The sequence below is a fragment of the Nicotiana tomentosiformis genome, chromosome 3 (assembly GCF_000390325.3).
Source record: "Nicotiana tomentosiformis chromosome 3, ASM39032v3, whole genome shotgun sequence".
Classification (NCBI taxonomy): domain Eukaryota; kingdom Viridiplantae; phylum Streptophyta; class Magnoliopsida; order Solanales; family Solanaceae; genus Nicotiana; species Nicotiana tomentosiformis.
The window spans coordinates 39,257,793-39,273,103 of record NC_090814.1 but is presented as its reverse complement, the minus strand read 5'-3'; the positions used below and the strand labels follow the sequence as shown (position 1 = coordinate 39,273,103).

The 15,311-nt window shown below is 42.2% G+C and overlaps 2 protein-coding genes across 2 annotated transcripts; both read right to left on the bottom strand.

Annotated features, from left to right (window-relative positions):
- Positions 1–752: 752 nt before the first annotated feature.
- LOC138907657 (uncharacterized) lies at positions 753–3,847 on the bottom strand. The gene is made up of 6 exons (XM_070198264.1): positions 3,682–3,847; positions 3,388–3,591; positions 2,742–2,976; positions 1,922–2,108; positions 1,192–1,469; positions 753–1,113 (listed from the first exon to the last, which is right to left on the bottom strand). Exons 1-6 carry the CDS (start codon positions 3,845–3,847, stop codon positions 753–755), a joined length of 1,431 nt encoding a protein of 476 aa, XP_070054365.1.
- A 786-nt stretch (positions 3,848–4,633) lies between these two features.
- LOC138907656 (uncharacterized) lies at positions 4,634–5,113 on the bottom strand. The gene has a single exon (XM_070198263.1). It carries the CDS (start codon positions 5,111–5,113, stop codon positions 4,634–4,636), a length of 480 nt encoding a protein of 159 aa, XP_070054364.1.
- Between the last annotated feature and the right edge of the window lie 10,198 nt (positions 5,114–15,311).

The following is a 15,311-nucleotide window of genomic DNA, read 5'->3' as shown; positions in this document are numbered from 1 at the left end:
TTATGCGATGGATATGCGGTCCGCATAGTGGTTATGCGGTCGCATAATCGACCGCAAAGCTGACCTCAAACTAGCCAACGTACTGCTTCACTCTGCGGCCATTATGCGGTCCGCAGAGTGATTACGCGGCCGCATAATGTGCCGCGGAAATGCGTCCTTCTGCGAAACATTTTCTCTAAGTCCGTAGGGTACTGTTCAATCCAAAAAGTTCAAACCGTGTCGAGCAAGCTCGCCGCGAAGAATTTGTACTATAATAACGCAGGAATCTAACTTGGCACCACGAAACCCCGAGCTGTTGTTTTAAATATTTGTGGGTCCTTACATCCTCCCCCACTTAAGATCATTCGTCCTCGAATGAGGATCAAGGTTTGCTTAACACAGTTTCATTGTACCACATACCATCAGCCCCAAAATTGCCTAACTTCCTAATATTCTAAAATATTCGCCTGAGTTTCCTTTTGTATTTAGGCCTAACCACCTGTCAAAGAGCCCCCGAAATACACCTTAGCAACATATATAGAATTAAATGACACAACAGAATGCAAAATAATACCAATCGAAGCCTCATGGGGGGTCATATAACTAGAAAGTAGTGCCTTTATATTAGCCGAACAAGTGATACAAAATTTTTCGGGGGGGGGGGGGAGGGGGGACAACTTTATAGAGCTATTACATGGATATTCAAATAAATGAGGGTACTTCTTTTTCATTTCATTCTCGGCTTCCCAAGTAGCTTCTTCAACTTGCTGGTTTCACCATAATACTTTTACGGATGCAATTTCTTTGTTTCTCAACTTCCAGACCTGTCTATCAAGAATAGCAACCAGAATCTCTTCATATGACAGTACTTCACTAATCTCGATGGTCTCAACCGGCACGATACCGGACGGATATCCAACTACCTTCTTCAACATGGACACATGGAATACCGGGTGCACTAATGACATCTTAGGTGGTAGATTAAGCTTGTACGCCACCTGACCTATCCTTTGAGTAATTCTATACGACCCGACATACCTCGGAATTAATTTCCCTTTCCTTCCAAAATGCATGATCCCCTTCATGGGAGATACCGTTAAGAACACCCAATCATCTTCCTTGAACTCTAAGTCTCTGCAACGAACATCCGAATAGGAATTTTGCCAACTATAAGCAGTTCTCAACCGCTCCTTTATGATCTTAACCTTTTACATAGCCTGATGCACAAGGTCTGGTCCTATTAGTTCAGCTTCTCCAACCTCGAACCACCCAATCGGTGATCTACATCTTTTACCATACAAGGCCTCAAACGGCGCAATCTGTATACTGGCATGGAAGCTGTTATTATAAGAAAATTTGATGAGCGACAAATGATTGTCCCAGTTGCCCTTCAAGTCAAGCACATAAGCACGCAACATGTCCTCAAGCATCTGAATAGTCCGCTCTGCTTGCCAATCAGTCTGTGGGTGGAAAGTCGTGCTAAGATTTACCTGCGTACCCAAACGTTGCTGAAATTTCTTCCAAAAATTAACTGTGAACTGGGCCCCTCTATTGGAAATGATGGAAACTGGAGTGCCATGAAGCCTGACTATTTCTTTGATATATAATTGAGCATATTGTTCCGCAGTGTCGGCAAGAAGTGTGCTAATTTCGTGAGTCGATCCACGATCACCCAAATTGAGTCAAATTTATGCGGAGTGCGTGGTAACCCTACCACAAAATCCATGTTGATCATTTCCCATTTCCACATTGGAATTTCTATACTCTGAGCTAACCCACCTGGCCTCTGATGCTCGGCCTTCACTTGTTGAGAGTTTGAACATTTTGCCACAAAGTCCGCCACACCCCTCTTCATGTTATTCCACCAGTAAACTTCCTTGAGGTCATGATACATTTTTGTAGAACCTGGGTGCACGGAATATCTAGAAGTATGAGCTTCTACCATGATTCTTTCCCGAAGACCATCTACGTTTGGAACACATAGTTGTCCTTTGTACCGTAATGTACCGTCATCCACGCCAAGAGAAAAGGCCGTAGTCTTGTGTTTATGAATCCCCTCCTTCAGTTGCACCAACACTGGATCATTGTATTGCTTCTCCTTGACCTCTGCCACAAGCGATGATTTTGCCCTATTCCGCACAATCAATCACCCCTCATTAGAGTCCGCAAGACGAACTCCCAAACTGGCCAACTGGTGAACCTCCCGGGCCAAGGGCCTTTGACATGCCTCCAAGTGAGCCAAACTACCCATAGACTTCCGACTAAGAGCATCCACCACCACATTAGCTTTCCCCGGATGATACAAAATGTCGATGTCATAATCTTTGAGTAACTCAAGCCACCTTCTCTGCCTTAAGTTCAATCCCTTTTGCTTGAAAATGTATTGAAGACTCTTGTGGTCCGTGATTACATCTACGTGGACTCCATACAAATAATGACGCCAAATTTTTAATGCAAAAACCACCGCCGCAAGCTCTAAGTCATGAGTTGGATAAATCTTTTCATGATTCTTAAGTTGCCTTGAAGCATATGTTATTACCTTACCATGTTACATTAATAAACACCCAAGACCGGTCATTGAAGCATCGCAATACACCACAAACCCCTCGGTACCCTCTTGTAGGGTCAATACTGGCGCCGAAGTCAATCTTGATTTCAATTCCTGGAAACTCCTTTCACAAGCATCGGACCACTGGAACTTAACCGCCTTCTATGTCAATTTAGTCAATGGAGAGGCAAGAGTGGAGAACCCCTCCACGAACCTCCTATAATACCCGACCAAACCCAAGAAACTATGAATCTCTGTTGAAGTAGTCGGTCTAGGCCAATCATTCACCGCTGCAATCTTTTGAGGATCAACCTTAATTCCTTCTCCGGAGACGACATGACCCAGGAATGTGACAAATTTTAGCCAAAATTTATATTTCGAGAACTTTGCATACAATTGGTGTTGGTGAAGAGTTTGCAGAACTGCCCTGAGGTGATCAGTGTGATCCTCTGGACTTTGTGAATACACAAGGATGTCGTCAATGAATATTATCACAAAGGAGTCGAGGAACGGCTTGAAGACTCAATTCATAAGATCCATGAAAGCTGCTGGGGAATTTGTTAGTCCGAAAGACATTACCAAAAATTCAAAGTGCCCATACCGGTTTCTAAAATCTGTTTTCAGAATATCCTGCTCCCTTACCTTCAATTGATGGTACCCGGACCGCAAATCAATTTTGGAGAAGAACTTAGCACCTTGTAATTGATCAAGCAAATCATCAATTCTAGGTAATGGGTATTTGTTTTTGATTGTGACTTTGTTGAGTTTCCGATAATCAATACACATCCGCAGCGATCCATCCTTCTTTCTGACAAAGAGAACCGGTGCTCCCCAAGGTGACACACTCGGTCGGATGAAACCTTTCTCTAGCAAATCCCTTAATTGTTCCTTTAGCTCTTTTAACTCTGCCGGCGCCATTCTATAAGGTGGGATGGATATAGGCTGTGTGCCTAGCATCACATCAATCCCAAAATCAATCTCCCTGTCTGGAGGAATTCCAGGGAGCTCATCCAGGAATACATCAGGGAATTCATTCACAATTGGTACAGATTCAAGGGTAGACACTTCAATAGTAGTCTCCGTAACTCGGACCAACTAGTAAATATACCCCTTCCTGATCATATTTGTGGCCTTAAGGTAAGAAATAAACCTACTTTTTGGCATAACATTATTCCCCTGCCACTCAACAGCTGGCTCGTTAAGAAACTCAAGCCTCATGATTCTAGCTCGGCAATCGAGTTTGGCAAAACACGAATAAAGCCAATCCATTCCCATTATTACATCAAAATCAATCATTCCTAGTTCAATAAGATCGGCCATGATATCCCGACCACTCACATTGACAACACAATCCCTATAAACCCGTACGGCCATAATAGACTCGCCAACCGGAGTAGATATAGAGAACGGCTCATGAAGTTGTTCTGGTTCTATCCCGAAGCTCGTAGAAACATAAGGAGTAACATAGGACAAAGAAGATCTGGGATCAATAAGGGCATACACATCATGAGATTGAACAGTCAATATACCTGTGACGACATCTGGGGAAGCCTCTGCACTCTGTCGACCACTCAGAGCATTAGAATTGGCTGGGTCCTCCCGGACTCTGTGCACCACCCCTAGCTGCACCACGCCTCATGGGTGCTAGAGAGCCTCGAGCTGGAGGGGGTGCTGAAGATGTAGCGGTTGTAGGACTCGATGACTGAGCTGTGCCCCTACCTGTACTCTGACGGGATACACGACACTCTCTCTGAATATGTCCTGTCATTCCACATCCATAACATACTGCATGTCCAGGTAGCAGACTCCCGAATGTATCCTCTCACACTTAGGGCATGGGACCCTCTGCTGCTGCTGGAATCTCCCTCCTGATCGGCCCTGATGGTGGGACCCCCTACTGCCTTGAACGGGCCTAAAGCGACTCCCCTACCGCTGACCGTGCCCTGATGGTGGAGCACTAGCTGAAGACTGAGCATAAGACCGGGATGGCCCTGATGATCCTCCCCGAAAAGTTGATCTCCCTCCTCCGAATGAATCCCCAAGGTTGCCCGCTGATCGTGCCCTACTACTACTTTCCCATTCCATCCTGAGCTTTAACTTTTGAGCCTACGTAGCTTGGGAAAATGCTACCATCCTTCCATAGTTCATGTCAGAATTTAGAGCAGTTGTGGCAGCCTCATTAATAACCAAAGGACTAAGGCCCTGCACAAATCGATGCACTCTTGCCTCCATAGTCGGCATCATATAAATAGCATACTTCGACAGGCGCACGAAGTCCATGTGATACTCCCACACCTTCCCACTACCCTGTTTAAGGGTCTCAAACTCCACAGCATGGTCTGCCTTAGTCTCGGCAGGCAAGAAATGGTCTATGAAGGCATCTACAAACTCACTCCATCTCGCCGGAGGGCTCCCCTTGTCACAGGAATCTTCCCACATTTCAAACCAGGAATATGCCATCCCTTTCAGATGATATGAGGCCAACTCTACTCCTTCTAGCTCTGTAGCACGCATAACTCGAAGAGTCTTATGCATCTCATCAATGAAATCCTGAGGGTCTGCCCCAGGATCAATACCTGTTAACATTGGAGGGTCTAACTGAAGGAACTTGTTTACCCTGGAACTGGAAGAATCCTCTTGCGAGCTAAATAAGGTGGTGCAACATTTGACCTCTGGGCCTGGGAAGCTACTAACTGAGTCAGCTTCTGAATAGCTCCTCTACGATCCCTATCGGTAATACCGGGACCAGGAGCTGGGGCTGTAGGTGGAATAGGTATATCGGTGGGAGGGATTGTGACACCCTCTGCGGGTGTAGGAACTGGGGTAGTATGTTCCGGAGTAGATGAATCAGGCAGTGTGATAGTAGGGGGATTATCCTCACCCGCATTATCAAGTAGGGGATCAACAGCCACTCCTAGTAGGACACTTTAAAATCTTAGGCTCTGATACCAAGTTTGTCACGTCCCAACCTCGGGGAGCGCGACCGGTGCTCAACCGAGTGAACTCGGTCGAGCAAGCCTAGTAAACCTTTTCTACCTGACTCATTCATGATCCAAAAAGGTAATGCATCACCATTTGTAAAATAGGAGAGAGATCAGTTATATAAGTATATAAATGTTGCTTGTTCATTTTTTTATTTTATGCATTATGCCATAGTTAAATTTCCAAATTATAATTCGGTCCAACGACCACCCCAACATGCATACATGACCCACATAAACGTCTATGTAGCCTCTAAGGGTACAAAAGAGCAACATGACAATGTTGGCAATAAGGCCCCGGCTATACCTCAAAATATAAAAACTTATACAGAAGAAAGACTACATGACCACAGGGAAAAATGGGGCTCACCAAGACTGCTGTGATGAGTGAGAGGGAGAGCACCACTATCTGTGATCAGCGCTATCTGCGATGGAACCACCTACATCCATTCAAAGATGTAGCGCCCCCGGCAAAAGGGACATTAGTACTATCGAATAGTACTAGTATGTAAGGCAAACACTAATCTTAGTAGAATGAATAGTGAAACAAAGAGAAGGAAGTCATAACAATCAATGAGTACTTCACAGAAATACAAAGAATCACCAAATAAGGATCACATAATTTCCTATTCAGTTTGTCCATCTTTTTAGGTTAATGATATTTAGTGCCAAAGCCACAACTCACAATGCCACCATATTTTTACACGGAGTCTAGTCTCGGCCCGACCGGCTAAGCCATTACAAGTGAGACATATCCATATCCACAATGTAAATCAATAATTCCAACAGAAATGCCACCATGTGTACGACATGGCGTCCGATCTCTGCCCGGTCGGCTAAGCCATCTCACTTGAGACATAACATCTTTCAAGTATTAACTCAATTCACATATCTTTCCCATCATTCATTACATGGCACAAACAACCTCATTTATTAAATAGTTCTTGGTACTTTGGCACATTTTACAATTCAAGTCTTTCCCTTTTTATTCGTTCAAGTAACGTCATCATTCATGTCGATAAGTACCATCACATAAGGCATTTCACACATAAGGGAAGGAGCTTGGAAAATCATAGTCACGTTCTCAAATAGCATGATGACATGGTAAACATCTAAAACAATTAGGGAACATGAATCTTCCAACCCAACACACTAAGGCAAACAATTCTAGTATGATCAAGTCAGAACTTACACCAAATATTCGGACACCAGGAGTTTGATTCTAGGAAGAAGAGAGTTAGCCATACATACCTCAATTGCGCTTCTTTAGACTCTACAATTATCCAGAACCCTTAGCAACCTCAATCTATTTTAGCAGTATACAAATTGACCCCAAAATTAGGAAAACATTCATGGTTCCAGTTCACTTTTCCACACTCTTTTTACCACAGATGCATGCAAGATAAACAGCAATCATACCCATGGACCATCTTATTAATTACTCATTTTCAGTATAAGTTTCAAAAATTTAGGTCTAGGGTATAGATTCTTACCTCTAGGATGGAGGCCTAGATTGCTTTCCTTAATAATCTTCAAAGTTTCAAGCAAGAGTTGAAGAATAGTTGTTGAGGATTCTATAGTATCAGAAAATGAGCTCAAAATAGACTAAAGGGGGTGTTTTAACGAAATGGGGGTCGGGTTTTAAATTAAGAAAATAGGTGCCCCGACACAGGTCTGCGGTCGCATATACGACCGCATAACGGTTATGCGGTCCACAAAGTGACCGGAGAAATGCCCCTCAGGGGCTTGAACTTATGGCTCAGGTATGCGACCAGTATGCGGTCCGCATAATGCACCACAGAACTCCCTCCGCAAAAACCCAAAAGAGATTATGCGATCGATATGCGGTCCGCATAGTGGTTATGCAGTCCGCATAGTGGTTATGCAGTCCGCATAGTGGTTATGCGGTCGCATAATCGATCGCAAAGCTGACATCAAACTGGCCAACGTACTGCTTCACTCTGCGGCCATTATGCACTCCGTAGAGTGATTATGCGGCCGCATAATGGGCCGTAGAAACGCGTCCTTCTGCGGAACATTTTCTCTAAGTCCGTAGGGTACTGTTCAATTCAAAAAGTCCGAACTGCGTCGAGCAAGCTCGCCGCGAAGAATTTCTACTATAATAACGCAGGAATCTAACTTGGCACCACGAAACCCCGAGTTTTTGTTTTAAATTTTTGTGGGTCCTTACAACATGACCTCCTTATTGTCTAATGAATGAAATAGATATTCTCTTTTTTCATGGGTGAGTTTGGGTAGAAAGTATTGTACAAGTTTGCATGACTGGGGTATCCCCGTTGAGCGCCGGTCGCACTCCCTGTGGTCGGGGCATGATATCAACACTTCAACCACAATGTGTTAATAGCTTTTACAACTACAACCTCAATAAACTCAGAAATGAAGGTATTCCCATGAAATGGCAACTTCCAATTCAAGTACGTAGCATAAGCTTAACAATGAAAGAGATAATGTGATATAACAACTACGACTAAAAGAATTAGAATAACTCAACAATGGGGAGGATAGGATGTAACAACAACTACAAATAAATGCATATAAAAGTGACTTGACAATGGAAACTTGACATGTAATAGCAACTTTAGTTAATGCATTGAAGAATAATGTTGACAACAAAATATAGAACACATATAAGCCCATGTACACACTCATAACCTCATATACAGGTCTTCCAAATAATTTAGTTAGTACAATCAACCCAAATCCCAAGGGGTAATTTTCCCACACAAAGTTAGACAAGCCTTAGACAAGATACGTACCTCAACTAGGCCAAATCAATACTCAAAAATAGCTTTTCCTTTAAAATTCGCCTCCTCACAACTCAAATCTCACAAAAAATGAATTAATGTCATCAAACAATTTAAGAATAACCAATTACGATTAATAAAGCTATGATCTTTATACAATTCTCCAAAAGTCAACAAAAGTCAACCCCGGTCTCGCCCAGTCAAAACCCTGGTCCAAGGGTACATCCCGACTATCCATAACCCCACGAGTCCATATATGTGTTTTGTTTTCAAATTTGAGTCCAATTTGACTCTCAAATCCAAAATTTTCATTTTTCAAAACATAGACAAAAATCCCCAAAATTTCTCTTTGATTCTCATAAATTTGATGTTAAATCTCATATATAATCATGAAATGCAGTTGGAGATTGATCACAATTACTTACCCAATGATTTTATGTGAAAATCCCCTTCTCCAAATCGCCTCTTACCGAGTCTAGGGTTCTAAAATTAGAGAAAGTAGATGAAATCCCGTCTTTCCAACCCTTTAGTAAGTTGTAGATGTCGCAATTGCGACACTGGGTTCGTAATTGCGAACCTTCACAATTGCGAAGAAATACTCACAATTGCAAAACCTGACAACCTAACGGGAAGTCGCAAATGCGACTCTGGCTTTGCATTTGCGAAGCCTGCTCCAATTGCAATTGCGGCCAAAATGTCGCAATCACGCAATTGCGATCCTGCTCCAATTTTGATCACTTTGAAATTTTGAGGTTGGTGCTCGCAATTGCGATAATTGCAGCACTAGCATACCAGCAACCGAAAAATGAGTTCAGTCTAATGCGAAACTCACCTGAGCCCTCGGAGCTCCAAACCAAACATCTACACAAGTCTAAAAATATCATACAAACTCGCTCGCATAATCAGAACACAAAAATAACATCTAGAACCATGAATCAGACATCAAAATGCATGAATTTCAAAAAAAAAAAATCAAGAACGTCTAAAATTGCAACCAAGCACCTGAATCCTATCCAACTAACTCCAAATGACACAAAATTTTGTAGACAAGTTCAAAATAGCAAAACGGGCCTATTCAAAGTCCCAAAACCAAATTCCGAGCCTGATAGCCATAAAGTCAACCTATGTCAATCTTTGAAAACTTTTAAACCTCAAATTGCCAACTTTCGGCAAAATAGGTCAAATCAACCTAGGGACCTCTGTATCAAATTCCGAGAATACGCCCAAGTACAAAATCACAATACAAACCTATCGCAGCCATCAAAATACCATTTTGGAGTCATTTCACAAAAAGTCAAACTTGGGTTAGCATTTCAACCTTAAGCTTCTAAACCAAGAACCGAAGGGTCCAAATCAACCCAAAACCTTCCCGAAGTGAATCTAACCAACCCCGCAAGTCATAAAACCATAAATACACATGTGTGAAGCATCAAAAATGAGTTCAGTCCAATCCGAAACTCACTTGAACCCTCGGAGCTCTAAACCAAACATCCACACAAGCCTAAAAATATCATACAAACTCGCTCGCATAATCAGAACACCAAAATAACATCTAGAACCACGAATCGGACATCAAAATGCATGAATTTCAAAACAAAAAAACTAAAGAACGTCTAAAATTGCAACCAAGCGCCTGAATCCTATCAAACTAACTCCAAATGAAACAAAATTTTGTAAAAAAGTTACAGATAGCAAAACGGACCTATTCCAAGTCCCAAAACCAAATTCCGAGCCCGATAGGCAAAAGTCAACCTACGTCAAACTTTGGAAACTTCTAAACCTCAAATTGCCAACTTTCGACAAAATAGGTCAAATCAACCTAGGGACCTCTGTATCAAATTTGGAGAATATGCCCAAGTACAAAATCACGATGCAAACCTATCGCAACCAACAAAATACCATTTTGGAGTCATTTCACAAAAAGTCAAACTTGGGTTAGCATTTCAACCTTAAGCTTCTAAACCATGAACTGAAGGGTCCAAATCAACCCAAAACCTTCCCGAAATGAATCTAACCAACCCCGCAAGTCATAAAACCATAAATACACATGTGTGAAGCATCAAAAATGAGTTCAGTCAAATCCAAAACTCGCCTGAGCCCTCGGAGCTCCAAACCAAACATCCACACAAGTCTAAAAACATCATACAAACTCGCTCGCATAATCAGAACACCAAAATAACATCTATAACCATGAATCGGACATCAAAATGCATGAATTTTAAAAAAACAAAAACTCAAGAACATCTAAAATTGCAACCAAGCGCCTGAATCCTATCAAACTAACTCCAAATGACACCAAATTTTGTAGACAAGTTCCAAATAACAAAACGGACCTATTCCAAGTCCCAAAATCATATTCATAGCCCGATAGGCACAAAGTTAGCCTACGTCAAACTTTGGAAGTTTCTTAACCTCAAATTGCCAAATTTTGGCAAAATAGGTCAAATCAACCTAGGGACCTATGAATCCAATTCCGAGAATACGCCCAAGTACAAAATCATGATACAAACCTATCGCAGCCATCAAAATACCATTTTGGAGTCATTTCACAAAAATTCAAACTTCGGTCAGCATTTCCACCTTAGCTTCTAAACCAAGAACCGAAAGGTCCAAATCAACCCAAAACCTTCCCGAAATGAATCTAACCAACCCCGCAAGTCATAAAACCATAAATACACATGTGTGAAGCATCAAAAGGGCAAACAAGGTTCAAATACACAAAACAACCAGTCAGGTCGTTAAAGTCTCTCAGTTGTTAATTTGTGGGATGAAGCGAATTCTTGTATCTGGTTGACGAGTATTTTCATGACCCAAATTTCATCTGTCGTGATGGTGCCTATCGCATTAATAGGCAAGCCAACAACAACAATAAAACACGCATTCATTAAGTTTTAAAACACAACAAAAGTGTTAAAGAGTAAAATCTCAAAAATACTTATAAGCAAATACCGTGACTCAATACAATATTTCCCCAAAATTCGGGTGTCACTGACTACATGAGCATCTATACAATAATATGATCTAAAAAACTATCTAGGAATTATAAAAATATATGTAAATAAAACTAAAAGATAAAGGATGAGAGTCAAAGTCTAGGGACGCCATAACAGCTACCTCAAAAATCTCTGAACTGATAAAGCTCCAAAAATCAGCAACCACCGTACCCGAAAGTGCCTGTATCTACACACGAAGTGCAGAGAGTAGTATAAGTACAACCGACCCAATGTACTCAATAAGTAACAAGACTAACCTTGGGCTGAAAGAAGTGACGAGCTCAACAGGTACAGTCCAAATACAGAAATAACAGTACAGGAATGTAGACATGTTTTCAAGTTCAACAGTTTAAGTTCAAAATAGATACATTATTCCAAGTGTGACGGAAGTGAGGGATGATACATCTCTATATATACATGTAAATTATACATGCCAATTGTAATGATAAAACTATATACATACTCTCAAAGTATCAATTCACTTAGTCCTCCCATTCACTCAATCCCTAGTCACTCATTTCCTAATAATCACTCATTTTCTCACAGTCTCTCAATCCTCCCAAGTGCTCGGCATGATTTCTAACATGAGTCATAACTCAGTTTCTCTAACATATGGAGAATACATGGATAAAGACAAGATTATATGACTACACATTCCCACAGAATAGATTGAGTCACAATACCTATGGTGCACGCCCACACGCCTGTCACCTAGTATGTGCGTCACATCCACACCAATCACACAACACGTAATTCAGGGATGCATAGCGTCAAAATCAACTTTAGAAGTGTTACTTACCCGTGCAAATCTCTACTCCAATAATCCATTGCCTCGCGAATAGGCCTCCGAACACCTCGAATATAGCCACAAATAACTTGATACAATCAACACAAGCTATAAGAATCAATTCCATATGAAAATGTTAAGTGCTTAATCAAAAGTCAAAAAGTCAACTCAAAAGGTCAACCCCGGGCCCACGTCTCAAAATCAAACAAAAGTTAAAAAATCCAAACTCCCATTCAACCACGAGTCCAACCATACCAAATTCCGACACCAAATCGTCACTCAAATCTCCTAAAATTCCACCTTAAAAACACATAAACTAGGTTGTAAATTCAATGGGTAATCAATATTATTGAATAAGAATAATCAAAAGTGGCTTACATCAAGAAATATCGTGAAATCCCTCCCAAAAATCGCCTTCAAGCTTCAAAAGTCCAAAAATGATAAAAACCTCGGAACCCCTTCAATTTAAACACTGCTCAGGCATTCCGCACCTGCGAAGCCTGGGCTCGTACCTGCACTTACGCTTTTGCGGAGAAAATCACTCTTTTGCAAAACCCACTAAATAGTTGACCTCACGCACATGCAGTCACATCTTCGCACATGCAGGACCACATCTGCGAAATCGCTTCTGCGACTCCAAATCCTCCTGCCCAAAGGTGCGGCTCCCCTTCTGCGGATCACCTCCTCGCACCTGCGACCACTGCCCAACTCTTTCCAGACCGCACCTGCGATCTCTTCTTCGCTTCTGCGATCACGCACCTGTGACCGATCCTCCGCAGGTGCGATGGCACCAGACATCAGCAGCCCATAAATTATCTGAAGTCCAAATTTCAATCTGATTCCCACTCAAATCATTCCCGAGGCCCCCGGGACCCCGTCCAAACATACCAACAGGTCCAAAAACAAGATACAAACTCAGTCAAGGCCTCAAATAACATGAAACAATATCAAAAACACAAATATCACCCCAATTCAAACCTAGTGAAAACTAATGAATTCCAGCTTCTATAATCGATGTCGTAACCTATCAAATCAACTGTGATTGACCTCTAATTTCGCACACATATCATAAGTGACACAACAGAGCTATTGCAACTTCCATAACCAAAATTCGAACCTGGTAACCACAAAGTCAACTCTCGGTTAAACTTCCAACTCTCCAAATATTTTTCCAACTTTTGCCATTTCAAGCCAAAATCACTTACGGACCTCCAAATTAACATTCGAGCACACTCCTAAGTCCAAAATCACCATACGGAGCTATCAAAACTATATTTTGGAGTCATTTACACATAAGTCAACATCCAGTCAACTCTTTCAACTTAAGCTTCCAACCATGGGATTAAATGTTCCAATTTATTCCAAAATATCCCCGGAACAAAACCAACTACCCCGGCAAGTCACATCAACAATTGAGCACAAAATAAGCAGTAAATGAGGGAACAAGGCTACGGCACTCAAAACAAATGATCGCGTCGTTACATCTTCCTCCTCTTAAGCAAATGTTCATCCTCGAACGTGTCTAGAATCATAACTTGAGTCACAAATAGGTGTGGATATATGCTCCGCATCACCCGCTCGGTGTCCCAAGTAGCCTCCTCGATTGGCTGACCTCTCAACTACACTTTCACTGAAGCTATTTTCTTTGACCTTAACTTTTGAACCTGCTGATCCAAAATGGCCACCGGCTACACATCATAAGTCAAATCACCATCCAACTGAACTGTGCTAAAATCCAAGACATGAGACGGACCGCCGACATACTTTTGGAGCATGGAAACATGAAACACTAGATGAACACTCCATAAATTAAGCGGCGATGCAAGCCTATAAGCCACCACTCCAACATTCTCAAGCACCTCAAAAGGCTAAATATACCGAGGGCTCAACTTGCCCTTCTTCTCGAACTCATAACGCCCTTCATGGGTGAAACTATGAGTAGTACCTTCTCCCCTAACATGTAAGCAACATCACAAACCTTCCGATCTGAATTAACTTAACCTTGTCCAAATCATCCTAAACCAAGTCAGTACCCAATAGCCTAGCCTCACCCGGCTCAAACCAACCCACAGGAGACTGACACTGTCCCACACAAACCTCACACAGAGCTATTTGAATGATCAATAGGTAGCTGTTGTTGTAGGCAAACTCTGCAAGTGGCAGAAACTAATCCCAAGAGCCCCTGAAATCTATGACACAAGTGCATAGCATATCCTTCAATATCTGAATAGTGTGCTCGGACTATCCGTCTATCTGAGGGTGAAATGCAGTACACAACTTAACCCATGTGCGTAACTCTCGCTGCACTGCTCTCCAAAATTGCGATGTAAATTGCGTGCCCCGATCTGAAATGATGGACACCGGAACATCGTGAAGGTGAACAATATCATGAATGTAGATCTCAGCCAACCGCTCTGAAGAATAAGTAGTCCTAATAGGAATGAAGTGTGCAGACTTGGCCAACCGATCCACAACCACCCAAATAGCATCAAACTTCCTCGAAGCCTACGGGAGCCCAACTACGAAATCCAGGTGATATGCTCCCATTTCTACTTCAGAATCTCAAGCCTCTGAAGTAATCGCCCGGTCTCTGATGCTCGTACTTCACCTGCTAACAATTTAAGCACCAAGCTACAAACCCCACTATATCTTTCTTTATCCTCCTCCACCAATAATGCTGCCTCATGTCCTGATACATCTTTGTGGCACTCGGATGAATGGAATACCGCGAGCTGTGGGCTTCCTCAAGAATCAACTCACGTAGCCCATCCACATTGGTCACACAAATATGACCCTCCATCCTCAACACCCTATCATCCCCAATAGTAACCTCCTTGGCACCACCGTGCTGAATCGTGTTCTTAATGACAAGCAAATAGGGATCATCATACCGACGCTCTCTGATGCGATCGTATAAGGAAGATCGAGAAACCACACAATTCAGGAAGATCGTATAAGGAAGATCGGGAATCCGACTTGGCTATAAGACATCTAATCTCACGAACTGCTTGGCCAAGGCCTGAACATCTGATGCAAGCGGTCTCTCACCAGCAGGAATAAATGCAAGGCTACCCATACTCATCGACTTTCTACTCAAGGCATTGGCCACCATATTGGCCTTCCCGAAATGATACAAAATGGTAATATCATCATCCTGTAGTAGCTCTAATGATCTCCGCTGCCTCAAATTTAGATCCTTTTTTTTGAACATGTGTTGGAGACTCCGATTATCGGTAAATACCTCACAAGACACACCGT